Source organism: Anthonomus grandis, chromosome 18 (genome assembly GCF_022605725.1).
Source record: "Anthonomus grandis grandis chromosome 18, icAntGran1.3, whole genome shotgun sequence".
Taxonomy (NCBI): Eukaryota; Metazoa; Arthropoda; class Insecta; order Coleoptera; family Curculionidae; genus Anthonomus; species Anthonomus grandis.
Window position 1 is genome coordinate 10,916,868 of NC_065563.1, and position 13,255 is coordinate 10,930,122.

At 39.6% G+C, this 13,255-nt stretch overlaps 1 protein-coding gene and 1 long non-coding RNA gene across 3 annotated transcripts in view; one reads left to right on the forward strand and one right to left on the reverse strand.

Moving 5' to 3' along the window:
• LOC126747077 (uncharacterized) overlaps window positions 1–1,573 on the reverse strand; it is a 57,195-nt gene extending 55,622 nt beyond the window's left edge. Inside the window, exon 1 of the mRNA XM_050455572.1 lies at window positions 1,130–1,573. Within this exon, the coding sequence (XP_050311529.1) occupies window positions 1,130–1,409 (280 nt within the window). The 5' untranslated portion in view covers window positions 1,410–1,573. The remainder of the gene's footprint in view (window positions 1–1,129) is intronic.
• A 6,307-nt stretch (window positions 1,574–7,880) lies between these two features.
• LOC126746826 (uncharacterized) lies at window positions 7,881–10,659 on the forward strand. Of its 2 annotated transcripts, none has more exons than XR_007663996.1 (3): window positions 7,881–7,995; window positions 8,361–8,725; window positions 10,551–10,659. It is a non-coding gene; the product is annotated as an uncharacterized LOC126746826 (long non-coding RNA). The 2 variants fall into 2 exon arrangements; XR_007663995.1 differs by lacking the exon at window positions 10,551–10,659 and adding an exon at window positions 9,091–9,199.
• The last annotated feature ends 2,596 nt before the right edge of the window (window positions 10,660–13,255 follow it).

Here is a 13,255-nt window from a genome sequence, read left to right on the forward strand (position 1 = left end):
AACTCAATAATTCCAAAACGACTGTAGATAGGAGGAAACTAGTAAGGACCTTTTTGATAAAGAAGCTCCTTGGCTTTCATATGAAACTAAAATCAATAAAATCCTTTCAAGAGTTTTCAAGATATTGAGATTTTCGTGAAGCCTTTGACAGTATCAAGGTTTTTTTAAATGCCCTGGAAAATAACTCAATAATTCCAAAACGACTGTAGATAGGAGGAATCTAGTAAGGACCTTTTTGATAAAGAAACTCCTTGGCTTTCATATGAAACTAAAATCAATAAAATCCTTTTAAGAGTTTTTAAGATATTGAGACTTTCGTGAAGCCTTTGACAGTATCAAGGTTTTTTTAAATGCCCTGGAAAATAACTCAATAATTCCAAAACGACTGTAGATAGGAGGAATCTAGTAAGGACCTTTTTGATAAAGAAACTCCTTGGCTTTCATATGAAACTAAAATCAATAAAATCCTTTTAAGAGTTTTCAAGATATTGAGATTTTCGTGAAGCCTTTGACAGTATCTAGGTTTTTTTGAATGCCCTGGAAAATAAGTGAATAACTCCAAGCTGTAGATAGGAGGAAACTAGTAAGGACCTTTTTGGTAAAGAAACTCCTTGGCTTTCATATGAAACCAAAATCAATAAAATCCTTTTAAGAGTTTTCAAGATATTGAGATTTTCGTGAAGCCTTTGACAGTATCAAGGTTTTTTTGAATGCCCTGGAAAATAACTGAATAACTCCAAAACGGGTGTAGATAGGAGGAAACTAGTAAAGACCTTTTTGATAAAGAAACTCCTTGGCTTTCATGTGAAACCAAAATCAATAAAATCTTTTCAACAGTTTTCAAGATATTGAGATTTTTGTGCAGCCTTTGAGACCATCGAAAGTCCAATTAGGTATTCATTGTTAATATCTGAACAAAAAATTATCAAAATCCCTTGGGAATTTCAGGAGTTACGGACATTATATTGATTAAATAACAGGGAGCGCGGACTATAAATTGGTCGCTGGCAACCGACATATGCTGCATTCTCGATTCTGGTTGCTAGATATCTATCGGACGCTAGCTTCACACACATAAATTTAAACACACAAAGCAATTCAACAAACGACTTCTTATACCAGTACGTACCGATGCTGTCGATCCTACCGGACATCTCCTCCAGCCGGGAGTTGATCTTTTCGATCTTCCCGAACAGTTTATTCTCGGTTTTATGTAAAATCGGAATCGGCACCTCGGAGAATTCGATGTTTTGATCGACCAGATCCCACGCCTTCACCAAGGAAACGGCCACCTCTTTGCCCACATTCAGAATATCCAGGATCTCGGAAACGATGATGCCACCGCTTCCTTTATGGCAACAGAACAGGAGGGCCGCGAACAAAAAAACTCTGCCCCGGCCGAACCCCATTTTGCTCTCGAAATTCTTCTTATTAAACGAGTTAAACCATGAATGTTGGGAGTGTGGTCAGACGCGACGAGGTTATTGAAATCAGAAACACGAACGGCAGGAAATGAAGCAAAAGCGGTGGGTGAACTTAATCGATCCCGAACGGTCGCGGACTGACGTCTGATATAAACTAACAAAAGCCGCTACTTATCGAAAGAATAACGGAACTACCAACTGCTGGAGAAAGGGATCAACTGGTACTAGCAGAGAGAGATGAACAGACGTCGGAGTGTCGTAGCCAACGTCACATAATAATATTTTACAGCTGTTGGGGAAAGTAAATAGACCCGCCCGTGAATCCCCGCGGATGATTAATTATTATTAGCAGTTTTTCAGTATTTCTTTGTTAGGGTGGGGAAATAAACACCAAAAAAAAATGTCCATCAAGGTTGGCAGCACTGTATGTCCTGTCAAATGTTTAACACATTAAATGTTTATCCTGTCAAATGTATAACATCGCGCCTAACCTTGATCTGTTATAACTTTTCAGGTTCTACTCGACTTTGATTTTTAACATTTTTGAAAATGTAATAATAAGCTATTCTTCTTTGGACTATTTTAAGCAAACAACATTGGAGGATGAATAATATTTTCTTGACATAAATCACAATCATGACAATGTACGATATAAACTCGTTTTCGGAAACTCGGTGCCGGCGTTTCATGGCCTGATGGTAATGAGAGTGAACTATGAGCCGGGAGGCCTCGGTTCGCATTTCAAAGTCACTTTTACTTTTTTTTTTTTTGCAATTAAGAATTTTGTAGTTATGATCAAATTATTTAATTTTAATGAAATTATGCATAAAGAATGACTGACACGAGGAATTTGTTTTTACCTTTTCTTGTAACTATGTCTTGTAAAATTCGATAAGGGAGGGTATACCCGAGAAATAAAAAAACCCAAAGTTTGAAGGCCGATATCTCGGCTTCTATGGGTACTATCGGGAAAGTTCCAACGGTTTTGTCTTAGTTTCGTCCTTCTGAATCCAACGAGACCATCCGCAAGGTCGTAGCTCTGACAATAGCTGAGATATCGCATTTTTGGAGCCCATTTTTGGCCTCAAAAACGAGGTCGAAAAACGACTTTTTCCGAATTTTCAAAGTGCTCTCATTCCCTTAGTTCTGCTCGAATCCTGTTATAACCCGGTACTTTCGTAATCTAGGTGACCTAAATAAGACGCTGGTATACTTAGTTTAATTTCGAAAAAAAACATTTTTGGTGAAAAAATTCGATACGGGGGGGTATACCCGAAAAACGAAAAAACCCAAACTTTGAAGGCCGATATCTCGGCTTCTATGGGTACTATCGGGAAAGTTCCAACGGTTTTGTCTTAGTTTCGTCCTTCTGAATCCAACGAGACCATCCGCAAGGTCGTAGCTCTTACAATAGCTGAGATATCGCATTTTTGGAGCCCATTTTTGGCCTCAAAAACGAGGTCCAAAAACGACTTTTTCCGAATTTTCAAAGTGCTCTCATTCCCTTAGTTCTGCTCGAATCCTGTTATAACCCGGTACTTTCGTAATCTAGGTGACCTAAATAAGACTCTGGTATACTTAGTTTAATTTCGAAAAAAAAAATTTTTGGTGACAAAATTCGATACGGGGGGGTATACCCGAAAAATGAAAAAACCAAAATTTTGAAGGCCGATATCTCGGCTTCTATGGGTACTATCGGGAAAGTTCCAACGGTTTTGTCTTAGTTTTGTCCTTCTGAATCCAACGAGACTATCCGCAAAGTCGTAGCTATTACGATAGCCGAGATATGGCATTTTTGATGCCCATTTTTGGCCTCAAAAACGGACGTCGAAAATGACTTTTTCAGGATTTTCAAAGTGCTCTCATTCCCTTAGTTCTGCTCGGATCCTGTTATAACCCGGTGTTTTCGTAATCTAGGTGACCTGAATAAGACGCTGGTATACTTAGTTTAATTTCGAAAAAAAAAATTTTTGGTGAAAAAATTCGATACGGGGGGGTATACCCGAAAAATGAAAAATCCCAAACTTTGAAGGTCGATATCTCAGCTTCTATGGGCACTATCAGGAAAATTCCAACGGTTTTGTCTTAGTTTCGTCTGTCTGAATCCAACGAGACCATCCGCAAGGTCGTAGCTTTAATATTAGCTGAGAAATCGCATTTTTGGACCCCATTTTTGGCCTCAAAAACGAGGTCGAAAAACGACTTTTTCCGAATTTTCAAAGTGCTCTTATTCCCTTAGTTCTGCTCGAATCCTGTTATAACCCGGTATTTTCGTAATTTAGGTGACCTAAATAAGACGCTGGTATACTTAGTTTGATTTCGAAAAAAAAAATTTTTTGGTGAAAAAATTCGATACGGGGGGGTATACCCGAAAAACGAAAAAACCCAAACTTTGAAGGCCGATATCTCGGCTTCTATGGGCACTATCGGAAAAATTTCAACGGTTTTGTCTTAGTTTCGTCCTTCTGAATCCAACGAGACCACCCGCAAGGTCGTAGCTCTTACAATAGCTGAGATATCGCATTTTTGGAGCCCATTTTTGGCCTCAAAAACGAGGTCGAAAAACGACTTTTTCCGAATTTTCAAAGTGCTCTCATTCCCTTAGTTCTGCTCGAATCCTGTTATAACCCGGTATTTTCGTAATTTAGGTGACCTAAATAAGACGCTGGTATACTTAGTTTGATTTCGAAAAAAAAAATTTTTTGGTGAAAAAATTCGATACGGGGGGGTATACCCGAAAAATGAAAAAATCCAAACTTTGAAGGCCGATATCTCGGCTTCTATGGGCACTATCGGAAAAATTTCAACGGTTTTGTCTTAGTTTCGTCCTTCTGAATCCAACGAGACCACCCGCAAGGTCGTAGCTCTTACAATAGCTGAGATATCGCATTTTTGGAGCCCATTTTTGGCCTCAAAAACGAGGTCGAAAAACGACTTTTTCCGAATTTTCAAAGTGCTCTCATTCCCTTAGTTCTGCTCGAATCCTGTTATAACCCGGTACTTTCGTAATCTAGGTGACCTAAATAAGACGCTGGTATACTTAGTTTAATTTCGAAAAAAAACATTTTTGGTGAAAAAATTCGATACGGGGGGGTATACCCGAAAAACGAAAAAACCCAAACTTTGAAGGCCGATATCTCGGCTTCTATGGGCACTATCGGGAAAATTCCAACGGTTTTGTCTTAGTTTCGTCCTTCTGAATCCAACGAGACCATCGGCGAGATCGTAGCTCTTATAATAGCTGAGATATCGCATTTTTGGAGCCCATTTTTGGCCTCAAAAACGAGGTCGAAAAACGACTTTTTCCGAATTTTCAAAGTGTTCTCATTCCCTTAGTTCTGCTCGAATCCTGTTATAACCCGGTATTTTCGTAATCTAGGTGACCTAAATGAGACGCTGGTATACTTAGTTTGATTTAAAAAAAAACGATTTTTGGCGAAAAAAATTCGATACGGGGGGGTATACCCGAAAAACGAAAAAACCCAAAGTTTGAAGGCCGATATCTCGGCTTCTATGGACACTATCGGGAAAATTCCAACGGTTTTGTCTTAGTTTCGTCCTTCTAAATCCAACGAGACCTTCCACGAGGTCGTAGTTCTAATAGTTGCTGAGATATCGCATTTTTGGAGCCCATTTTTGGCCTCAAAAACGAGGTCGAAAAACGACTTTTTCCGAATTTTCAAAGTGCTCTCATTCCCTTAGTTCTGCTCGAATCCTGTTATAACCCGGTATTTTCGTAATCTAGGTGACCTAAATAAGATGCTGGTATACTTAGTTTAATTTCGAAAAAAAAAATTTTTGGTGAAAAAATTCGATACGGGGGGGTATACCCGAAAAATGAAAAAACCCAAACTTTGAAGGCCGATATCTCGGCTTCTATGGGCACTATCGGGAAAATTCCAACGGTTTTGTCTTAGTTTCGTCCTTCTGAATCCAACGAGACCATCGGCGAGATCGTAGCTCTTATAATAGCTGAGATATCGCATTTTTGGAGCCCATTTTTGGCCTCAAAAACGAGGTCGAAAAACGACTTTTTCCGAATTTTCAAAGTGTTCTCATTCCCTTAGTTCTGCTCGAATCCTGTTATAACCCGGTATTTTCGTAATCTAGGTGACCTAAATAAGACGCTGGTATACTTAGTTTAATTTCGAAAAAAAAAATTTTTGGTGAAAAAATTCGATACGGGGGGTATACCCGAAAAACGAAAAAACCCAAACTTTGAAGGCCGATATCTCGGCTTCTATGGGCACTATCGGGAAAATTCCAACGGTTTTGTCTTAGTTTCGTCCTTCTGAATCCAACGAGACCTTCCGCGAGGTCGTAGTTCTAATAGTTGCTGAGATATCGCATTTCTGGAGCCCATTTTTGGCCTCAAAAACGAGGTCGAAAAACGACTTTTTCCGAATTTTCAAAGTGCTCTCATTCCCTTAGTTCTGCTCGAATCCTGTTATAACCCGGTATTTTCGTAATCTAGGTGACCTAAATAAGACGCTGGTATACTTAATTTGATTTCGAAAAAAAACTTTTTTGGTGAAAAAATTCGATACGGGGGGTATACCCGAAAAACGAAAAAACCCAAACTTTGAAGGTCGATATCTCGGCTTCCATGGGCACTATCGGAAAAATTCCAACGGTTTTGTCTTAGTTTCGTCCTTCTGAATCCAACGAGACCATCGGCAAGATCGTAGCTCTTATAATAGCTGAGATATCGCATTTTTGGAGCCCATTTTTGGCCTCAAAAACGAGGTCGAAAAACGACTTTTTCCGAATTTTCAAAGTGCTCTCATTTCCTTAGTTCTGCTCGAATCCTGTTATAACCCGGTATTTTCGTAGTCTAGGTGACCTAAATAAGACGCTGGTATACTTAGTTTAATTTCGAAAAAAAAATTTTTTGGTGAAAAAATTTGATACGGGGGGGTATACCCGAAAAACGAAAAAACCCAAATTTTGAAGGTCGATATCTCGGCTTCCATGGGCACTATCGGAAAAATTCCAACGGTTTTGTCTTAGTTTCGTCCTTCTGAATCCAACGAGACCATCGGCAAGATCGTAGCTCTTATAATAGCTGAGATATCGCATTTTTGGAGCCCATTTTTGGCCTCAAAAACGAGGTCGAAAAACGACTTTTTCCGAATTTTCAAAGTGCTCTCATTTCCTTAGTTCTGCTCGAATCCTGTTATAACCCGGTATTTTCGTAGTCTAGGTGACCTAAATAAGACGCTGGTATACTTAGTTTAATTTCGAAAAAAAAATTTTTTGGTGAAAAAATTTGATACGGGGGGGTATACCCGAAAAACGAAAAAACCCAAATTTTGAAGGTCGATATCTCGGCTTCCATGGGCACTATCGGAAAAATTCCAACGGTTTTGTCTTAGTTTCGTCCTTCTGAATCCAACGAGACCATCGGCAAGATCGTAGCTCTTATAATAGCTGAGATATCGCATTTTTGGAGCCCATTTTTGGCCTCAAAAACGAGGTCGAAAAACGACTTTTTCCGAATTTTCAAAGTGCTCTCATTTCCTTAGTTCTGCTCGAATCCTGTTATAACCCGGTATTTTCGTAATCTAGGTGACCTAAATAAGACGCTGGTATACTTAATTTGATTTCGAAAAAAAACTTTTTTGGTGAAAAAATTCGATACGGGGGGTATACCCGAAAAACGAAAAAACCCAAACTTTGAAGGTCGATATCTCGGCTTCCATGGGCACTATCGGAAAAATTCCAACGGTTTTGTCTTAGTTTCGTCCTTCTGAATCCAACGAGACCATCGGCAAGATCGTAGCTCTTATAATAGCTGAGATATCGCATTTTTGGAGCCCATTTTTGGCCTCAAAAACGACGTCGAAAAACGACTTTTTCCGAATTTTCAAAGTGCTCTTATTCCCTTAGTTCTGCTCGAATCCTGTTATAACCCGGTATTTTCGTAATCTAGGTGACCTAAATGAGACGCTGGTATACTTAGTTTGATTTCGAAAAAAACGATTTTTTGGTGAAAAAATTCGATACGGGGGGGTATACCCGGAAAACGAAAAAACCCAAACTTTGAAGGCCGATATCTCGGCTTCTATGGGCACTATCGGGAAAATTCCAACGGGTTTGTCTTAGTTTCGTCCTTCTAAATCCAACGAGACCTTCCGCGAGGTCGTAGCTCTTATAATAGCTGAGATATCGCATTTTTGGAGCCCATTTTTGGCCTCAAAAACGAGGTCGAAAAACGACTTTTTCCGAATTTTCAAAGTGCTCTCATTCCCTTAGTTCTGCTCGAATCCTGTTATAACCCGGTACTTTCGTAATCTAGGTGACCTAAATAAGACGCTGGTATACTTAGTTTAATTTCGAAAAAAAAATTTTTTGGTGAAAAAATTCGATACGGGGGGGTATACCCGAAAAATGAAAAATTCCAAACTTTGAAGGCCGATATCTCGGCTTCTATGGGCACTATCGGGAAAATTCCAACGGTTTTGTCTTAGTTTTGTCCTTCTAAATCCAACGAGACCTTCCGCGAGGTCGTAGTTCTAATAGTTGCTGAGATATCGCATTTTTGGAGCCCATTTTTGGCCTCAAAAACGAGGTCGAAAAACAACTTTTTCCGAATTTTCAAACTGCTCTCATTCCCTTAGTTCTGCTCGAATCTTGTTATAACCCGGTATTTTCGTAATCTAGGTGACCTAAATAAGACGCTGGTATACTTAGTTTAATTTCGAAAAAAAAAATTTTTAGTGAAAAAATTCGATACGGGGGGGTATACCCGAAAAACGAAAAAACCCAAACTTTGAAGGCCGATATCTCGGCTTCTATGGGCACTATCGGGAAAGTTCCAACGGTTTTGTCTTAGTTTCGTCCATCTGAATCCAACGAGACCATCCGCAAGGTCGTAGCTCTTACAATAGCTGAGATATCGCATTTTTGGAGCCCATTTTTGGCCTCAAAAACGAGGTCGAAAAACGACTTTTTCCGAATTTTCAAAGTGCTCTCATTCCCTTAGTTCTGCTCGAATCCTGTTATAACCCGGTATTTTCGTAATCTAGGTGACCTAAATAAGACGCTGGTATACTTAGTTTAATTTCGAAAAAAAAAATTTTTGGTGAAAAAATTCGATACGGGGGGGTATACCCGAAAAACGAAAAAACCCAAACTTTGAAGGCCGATATCTCGGCTTCTATGGGTACTATCGGGAAAGTTCCAACGGTTTAGTCTTAGTTTCGTCCTTCTGAATCCAACGAGACCATCCGCAAGGTCGTAGCTCTTACAATAGCTGAGATATCGCATTTTTGGAGCCCATTTTTGGCCTCAAAAACGAGGTCGAAAAACGACTTTTTCCGAATTTTCAAAGTGCTCTCATTCCCTTAGTTCTGCTCGAATCTTGTTATAACCCGGTATTTTCGTAATCTAGGTGACCTAAATAAGACGCTGGTATACTTAGTTTAATTTCGAAAAAAAAAATTTTTAGTGAAAAAATTCGATACGGGGGGGTATACCCGAAAAACGAAAAAACCCAAACTTTGAAGGCCGATATCTCGGCTTCTATGGGCACTATCGGGAAAATTCCAACGGGTTTGTCTTAGTTTCGTCCTTCTAAATCCAACGAGACCTTCCGCGAGGTCGTAGCTCTTATAATAGCTGAGATATCGCATTTTTGGAGCCCATTTTTGGCCTCAAAAACGAGGTCGAAAAACGACTTTTTCCGAATTTTCAAAGTGCTCTCATTCCCTTAGTTCTGCTCGAATCCTGTTATAACCCGGTACTTTCGTAATCTAGGTGACCTAAATAAGACGCTGGTATACTTAGTTTAATTTCGAAAAAAAAATTTTTTGGTGAAAAAATTCGATACGGGGGGGTATACCCGAAAAATGAAAAATTCCAAACTTTGAAGGCCGATATCTCGGCTTCTATGGGCACTATCGGGAAAATTCCAACGGTTTTGTCTTAGTTTTGTCCTTCTAAATCCAACGAGACCTTCCGCGAGGTCGTAGTTCTAATAGTTGCTGAGATATCGCATTTTTGGAGCCCATTTTTGGCCTCAAAAACGAGGTCGAAAAACAACTTTTTCCGAATTTTCAAACTGCTCTCATTCCCTTAGTTCTGCTCGAATCTTGTTATAACCCGGTATTTTCGTAATCTAGGTGACCTAAATAAGACGCTGGTATACTTAGTTTAATTTCGAAAAAAAAAATTTTTAGTGAAAAAATTCGATACGGGGGGGTATACCCGAAAAACGAAAAAACCCAAACTTTGAAGGCCGATATCTCGGCTTCTATGGGCACTATCGGGAAAGTTCCAACGGTTTTGTCTTAGTTTCGTCCATCTGAATCCAACGAGACCATCCGCAAGGTCGTAGCTCTTACAATAGCTGAGATATCGCATTTTTGGAGCCCATTTTTGGCCTCAAAAACGAGGTCGAAAAACGACTTTTTCCGAATTTTCAAAGTGCTCTCATTCCCTTAGTTCTGCTCGAATCCTGTTATAACCCGGTATTTTCGTAATCTAGGTGACCTAAATAAGACGCTGGTATACTTAGTTTAATTTCGAAAAAAAAAATTTTTGGTGAAAAAATTCGATACGGGGGGGTATACCCGAAAAACGAAAAAACCCAAACTTTGAAGGCCGATATCTCGGCTTCTATGGGTACTATCGGGAAAGTTCCAACGGTTTAGTCTTAGTTTCGTCCTTCTGAATCCAACGAGACCATCCGCAAGGTCGTAGCTCTTACAATAGCTGAGATATCGCATTTTTGGAGCCCATTTTTGGCCTCAAAAACGAGGTCGAAAAACGACTTTTTCCGAATTTTCAAAGTGCTCTCATTCCCTTAGTTCTGCTCGAATCTTGTTATAACCCGGTATTTTCGTAATCTAGGTGACCTAAATAAGACGCTGGTATACTTAGTTTAATTTCGAAAAAAAAAATTTTTAGTGAAAAAATTCGATACGGGGGGGTATACCCGAAAAACGAAAAAACCCAAACTTTGAAGGCCGATATCTCGGCTTCTATGGGCACTATCGGGAAAATTCCAACGGGTTTGTCTTAGTTTCGTCCTTCTAAATCCAACGAGACCTTCCGCGAGGTCGTAGCTCTTATAATAGCTGAGATATCGCATTTTTGGAGCCCATTTTTGGCCTCAAAAACGAGGTCGAAAAACGACTTTTTCCGAATTTTCAAAGTGCTCTCATTCCCTTAGTTCTGCTCGAATCCTGTTATAACCCGGTACTTTCGTAATCTAGGTGACCTAAATAAGACGCTGGTATACTTAGTTTAATTTCGAAAAAAAAATTTTTTGGTGAAAAAATTCGATACGGGGGGGTATACCCGAAAAATGAAAAATTCCAAACTTTGAAGGCCGATATCTCGGCTTCTATGGGCACTATCGGGAAAATTCCAACGGTTTTGTCTTAGTTTTGTCCTTCTAAATCCAACGAGACCTTCCGCGAGGTCGTAGTTCTAATAGTTGCTGAGATATCGCATTTTTGGAGCCCATTTTTGGCCTCAAAAACGAGGTCGAAAAACAACTTTTTCCGAATTTTCAAACTGCTCTCATTCCCTTAGTTCTGCTCGAATCTTGTTATAACCCGGTATTTTCGTAATCTAGGTGACCTAAATAAGACGCTGGTATACTTAGTTTAATTTCGAAAAAAAAAATTTTTAGTGAAAAAATTCGATACGGGGGGGTATACCCGAAAAACGAAAAAACCCAAACTTTGAAGGCCGATATCTCGGCTTCTATGGGCACTATCGGGAAAGTTCCAACGGTTTTGTCTTAGTTTCGTCCATCTGAATCCAACGAGACCATCCGCAAGGTCGTAGCTCTTACAATAGCTGAGATATCGCATTTTTGGAGCCCATTTTTGGCCTCAAAAACGAGGTCGAAAAACGACTTTTTCCGAATTTTCAAAGTGCTCTCATTCCCTTAGTTCTGCTCGAATCCTGTTATAACCCGGTATTTTCGTAATCTAGGTGACCTAAATAAGACGCTGGTATACTTAGTTTAATTTCGAAAAAAAAAATTTTTGGTGAAAAAATTCGATACGGGGGGGTATACCCGAAAAACGAAAAAACCCAAACTTTGAAGGCCGATATCTCGGCTTCTATGGGTACTATCGGGAAAGTTCCAACGGTTTAGTCTTAGTTTCGTCCTTCTGAATCCAACGAGACCATCCGCAAGGTCGTAGCTCTTACAATAGCTGAGATATCGCATTTTTGGAGCCCATTTTTGGCCTCAAAAACGAGGTCGAAAAACGACTTTTTCCGAATTTTCAAAGTGCTCTCATTCCCTTAGTTCTGCTCGAATCCTGTTATAACCCGGTACTTTCGTAATCTAGGTGACCTAAATAAGACGCTGGTATACTTAGTTTAATTTCGAAAATAAAAAATTTTTGGTGAAAAAATTCGATACGGGGGGGTATACCCGAAAAACGAAAAAACCCAAACTTTGAAGGCCGATATCTCGGCTTCTATGGGTACTATCGGGAAAGTTCCAACGGTTTAGTCTTAGTTTCGTCCTTCTGAATCCAACGAGACCATCCGCAAGGTCGTAGCTCTTACAATAGCTGAGATATCGCATTTTTGGAGCCCATTTTTGGCCTCAAAAACGAGGTCGAAAAACGACTTTTTCCGAATTTTCAAAGTGCTCTCATTCCCTTAGTTCTGCTCGAATCCTGTTATAACCCGGTACTTTCGTAATCTAGGTGACCTAAATAAGACGCTGGTATACTTAGTTTAATTTCGAAAATAAAAAATTTTTGGTGAAAAAATTCGATACGGGGGGGTATACCCGAAAAACGAAAAAACCCAAACTTTGAAGGCCGATATCTCGGCTTCTATGGGCACTATCGGAAAAATTCCAACGGTTTTGTCTTAGTTTCGTCCTTTTGAATCCAACGAGACCATCCGCAAGGTCGTAGCTCTTACAATAGCTGAGATATCGCATTTTTGGAGCCCATTTTTGGCCTCAAAAACGAGGTCGAAAAACGACTTTTTCCGAATTTTCAAAGTGCTCTCATTCCCTTAGTTCTGCTCGAATCCTGTTATAACCCGGTATTTTCGTAATCTAGGTGACCTAAATAAGACGCTGGTATACTTAGTTTAATTTCGAAAAAAAAAATTTTTGGTGAAAAAATTCGATACGGGGGGGTATACCCGAAAAACGAAAAAACCCAAACTTTGAAGGCCGATATCTCGGCTTCTATGGGCACTATCAGAAAAATTCCAACGGTTTTGTCTTAGTTTCGTCCTTTTGAATCCAACGAGACCATCCGCAAGGTCGTAGCTCTTACAATAGCTGAGATATCGCATTTTTGGAGCCCTTTTTTGGCCTCAAAAACGGGGTCGAAAAACGACTTTTTCCGAATTTTCAAAGTGCTCTCATTCCCTTAGTTCTGCTCGAATCCTGTTATAACCCGGTACTTTCGTAATCTAGGTGACCTAAATAAGACGCTGGTATACTTAGTTTAATTTCGAAAAAAAAAAATTTTTGGTGAAAAAATTCGATACGGGGGGGTATACCCGAAAAATGAAAAAATCCAAACTTTGAAGGCCGATATCTCGGCTTCTATGGGTACTATCGGGAAAGTTCCAACGGTTTTGTCTTAGTTTCGTCCTTCTGAATCCAACGAGACCATCCGCAAGGTCGTAGCTCTTACAATAGCTGAGATATCGCATTTTTGGAGCCCATTTTTGGCCTCAAAAACGAGGTCGAAAAACGACTTTTTCCGAATTTTCAAAGTGCTCTCATTCCCTTAGTTCTGCTCGAATCCTGTTATAACCCGGTACTTTCGTAATCTAGGTGACCTAAATAAGACGCTGGTATACTTAGTTTAATTTCGAAAAAAAAAATTTTT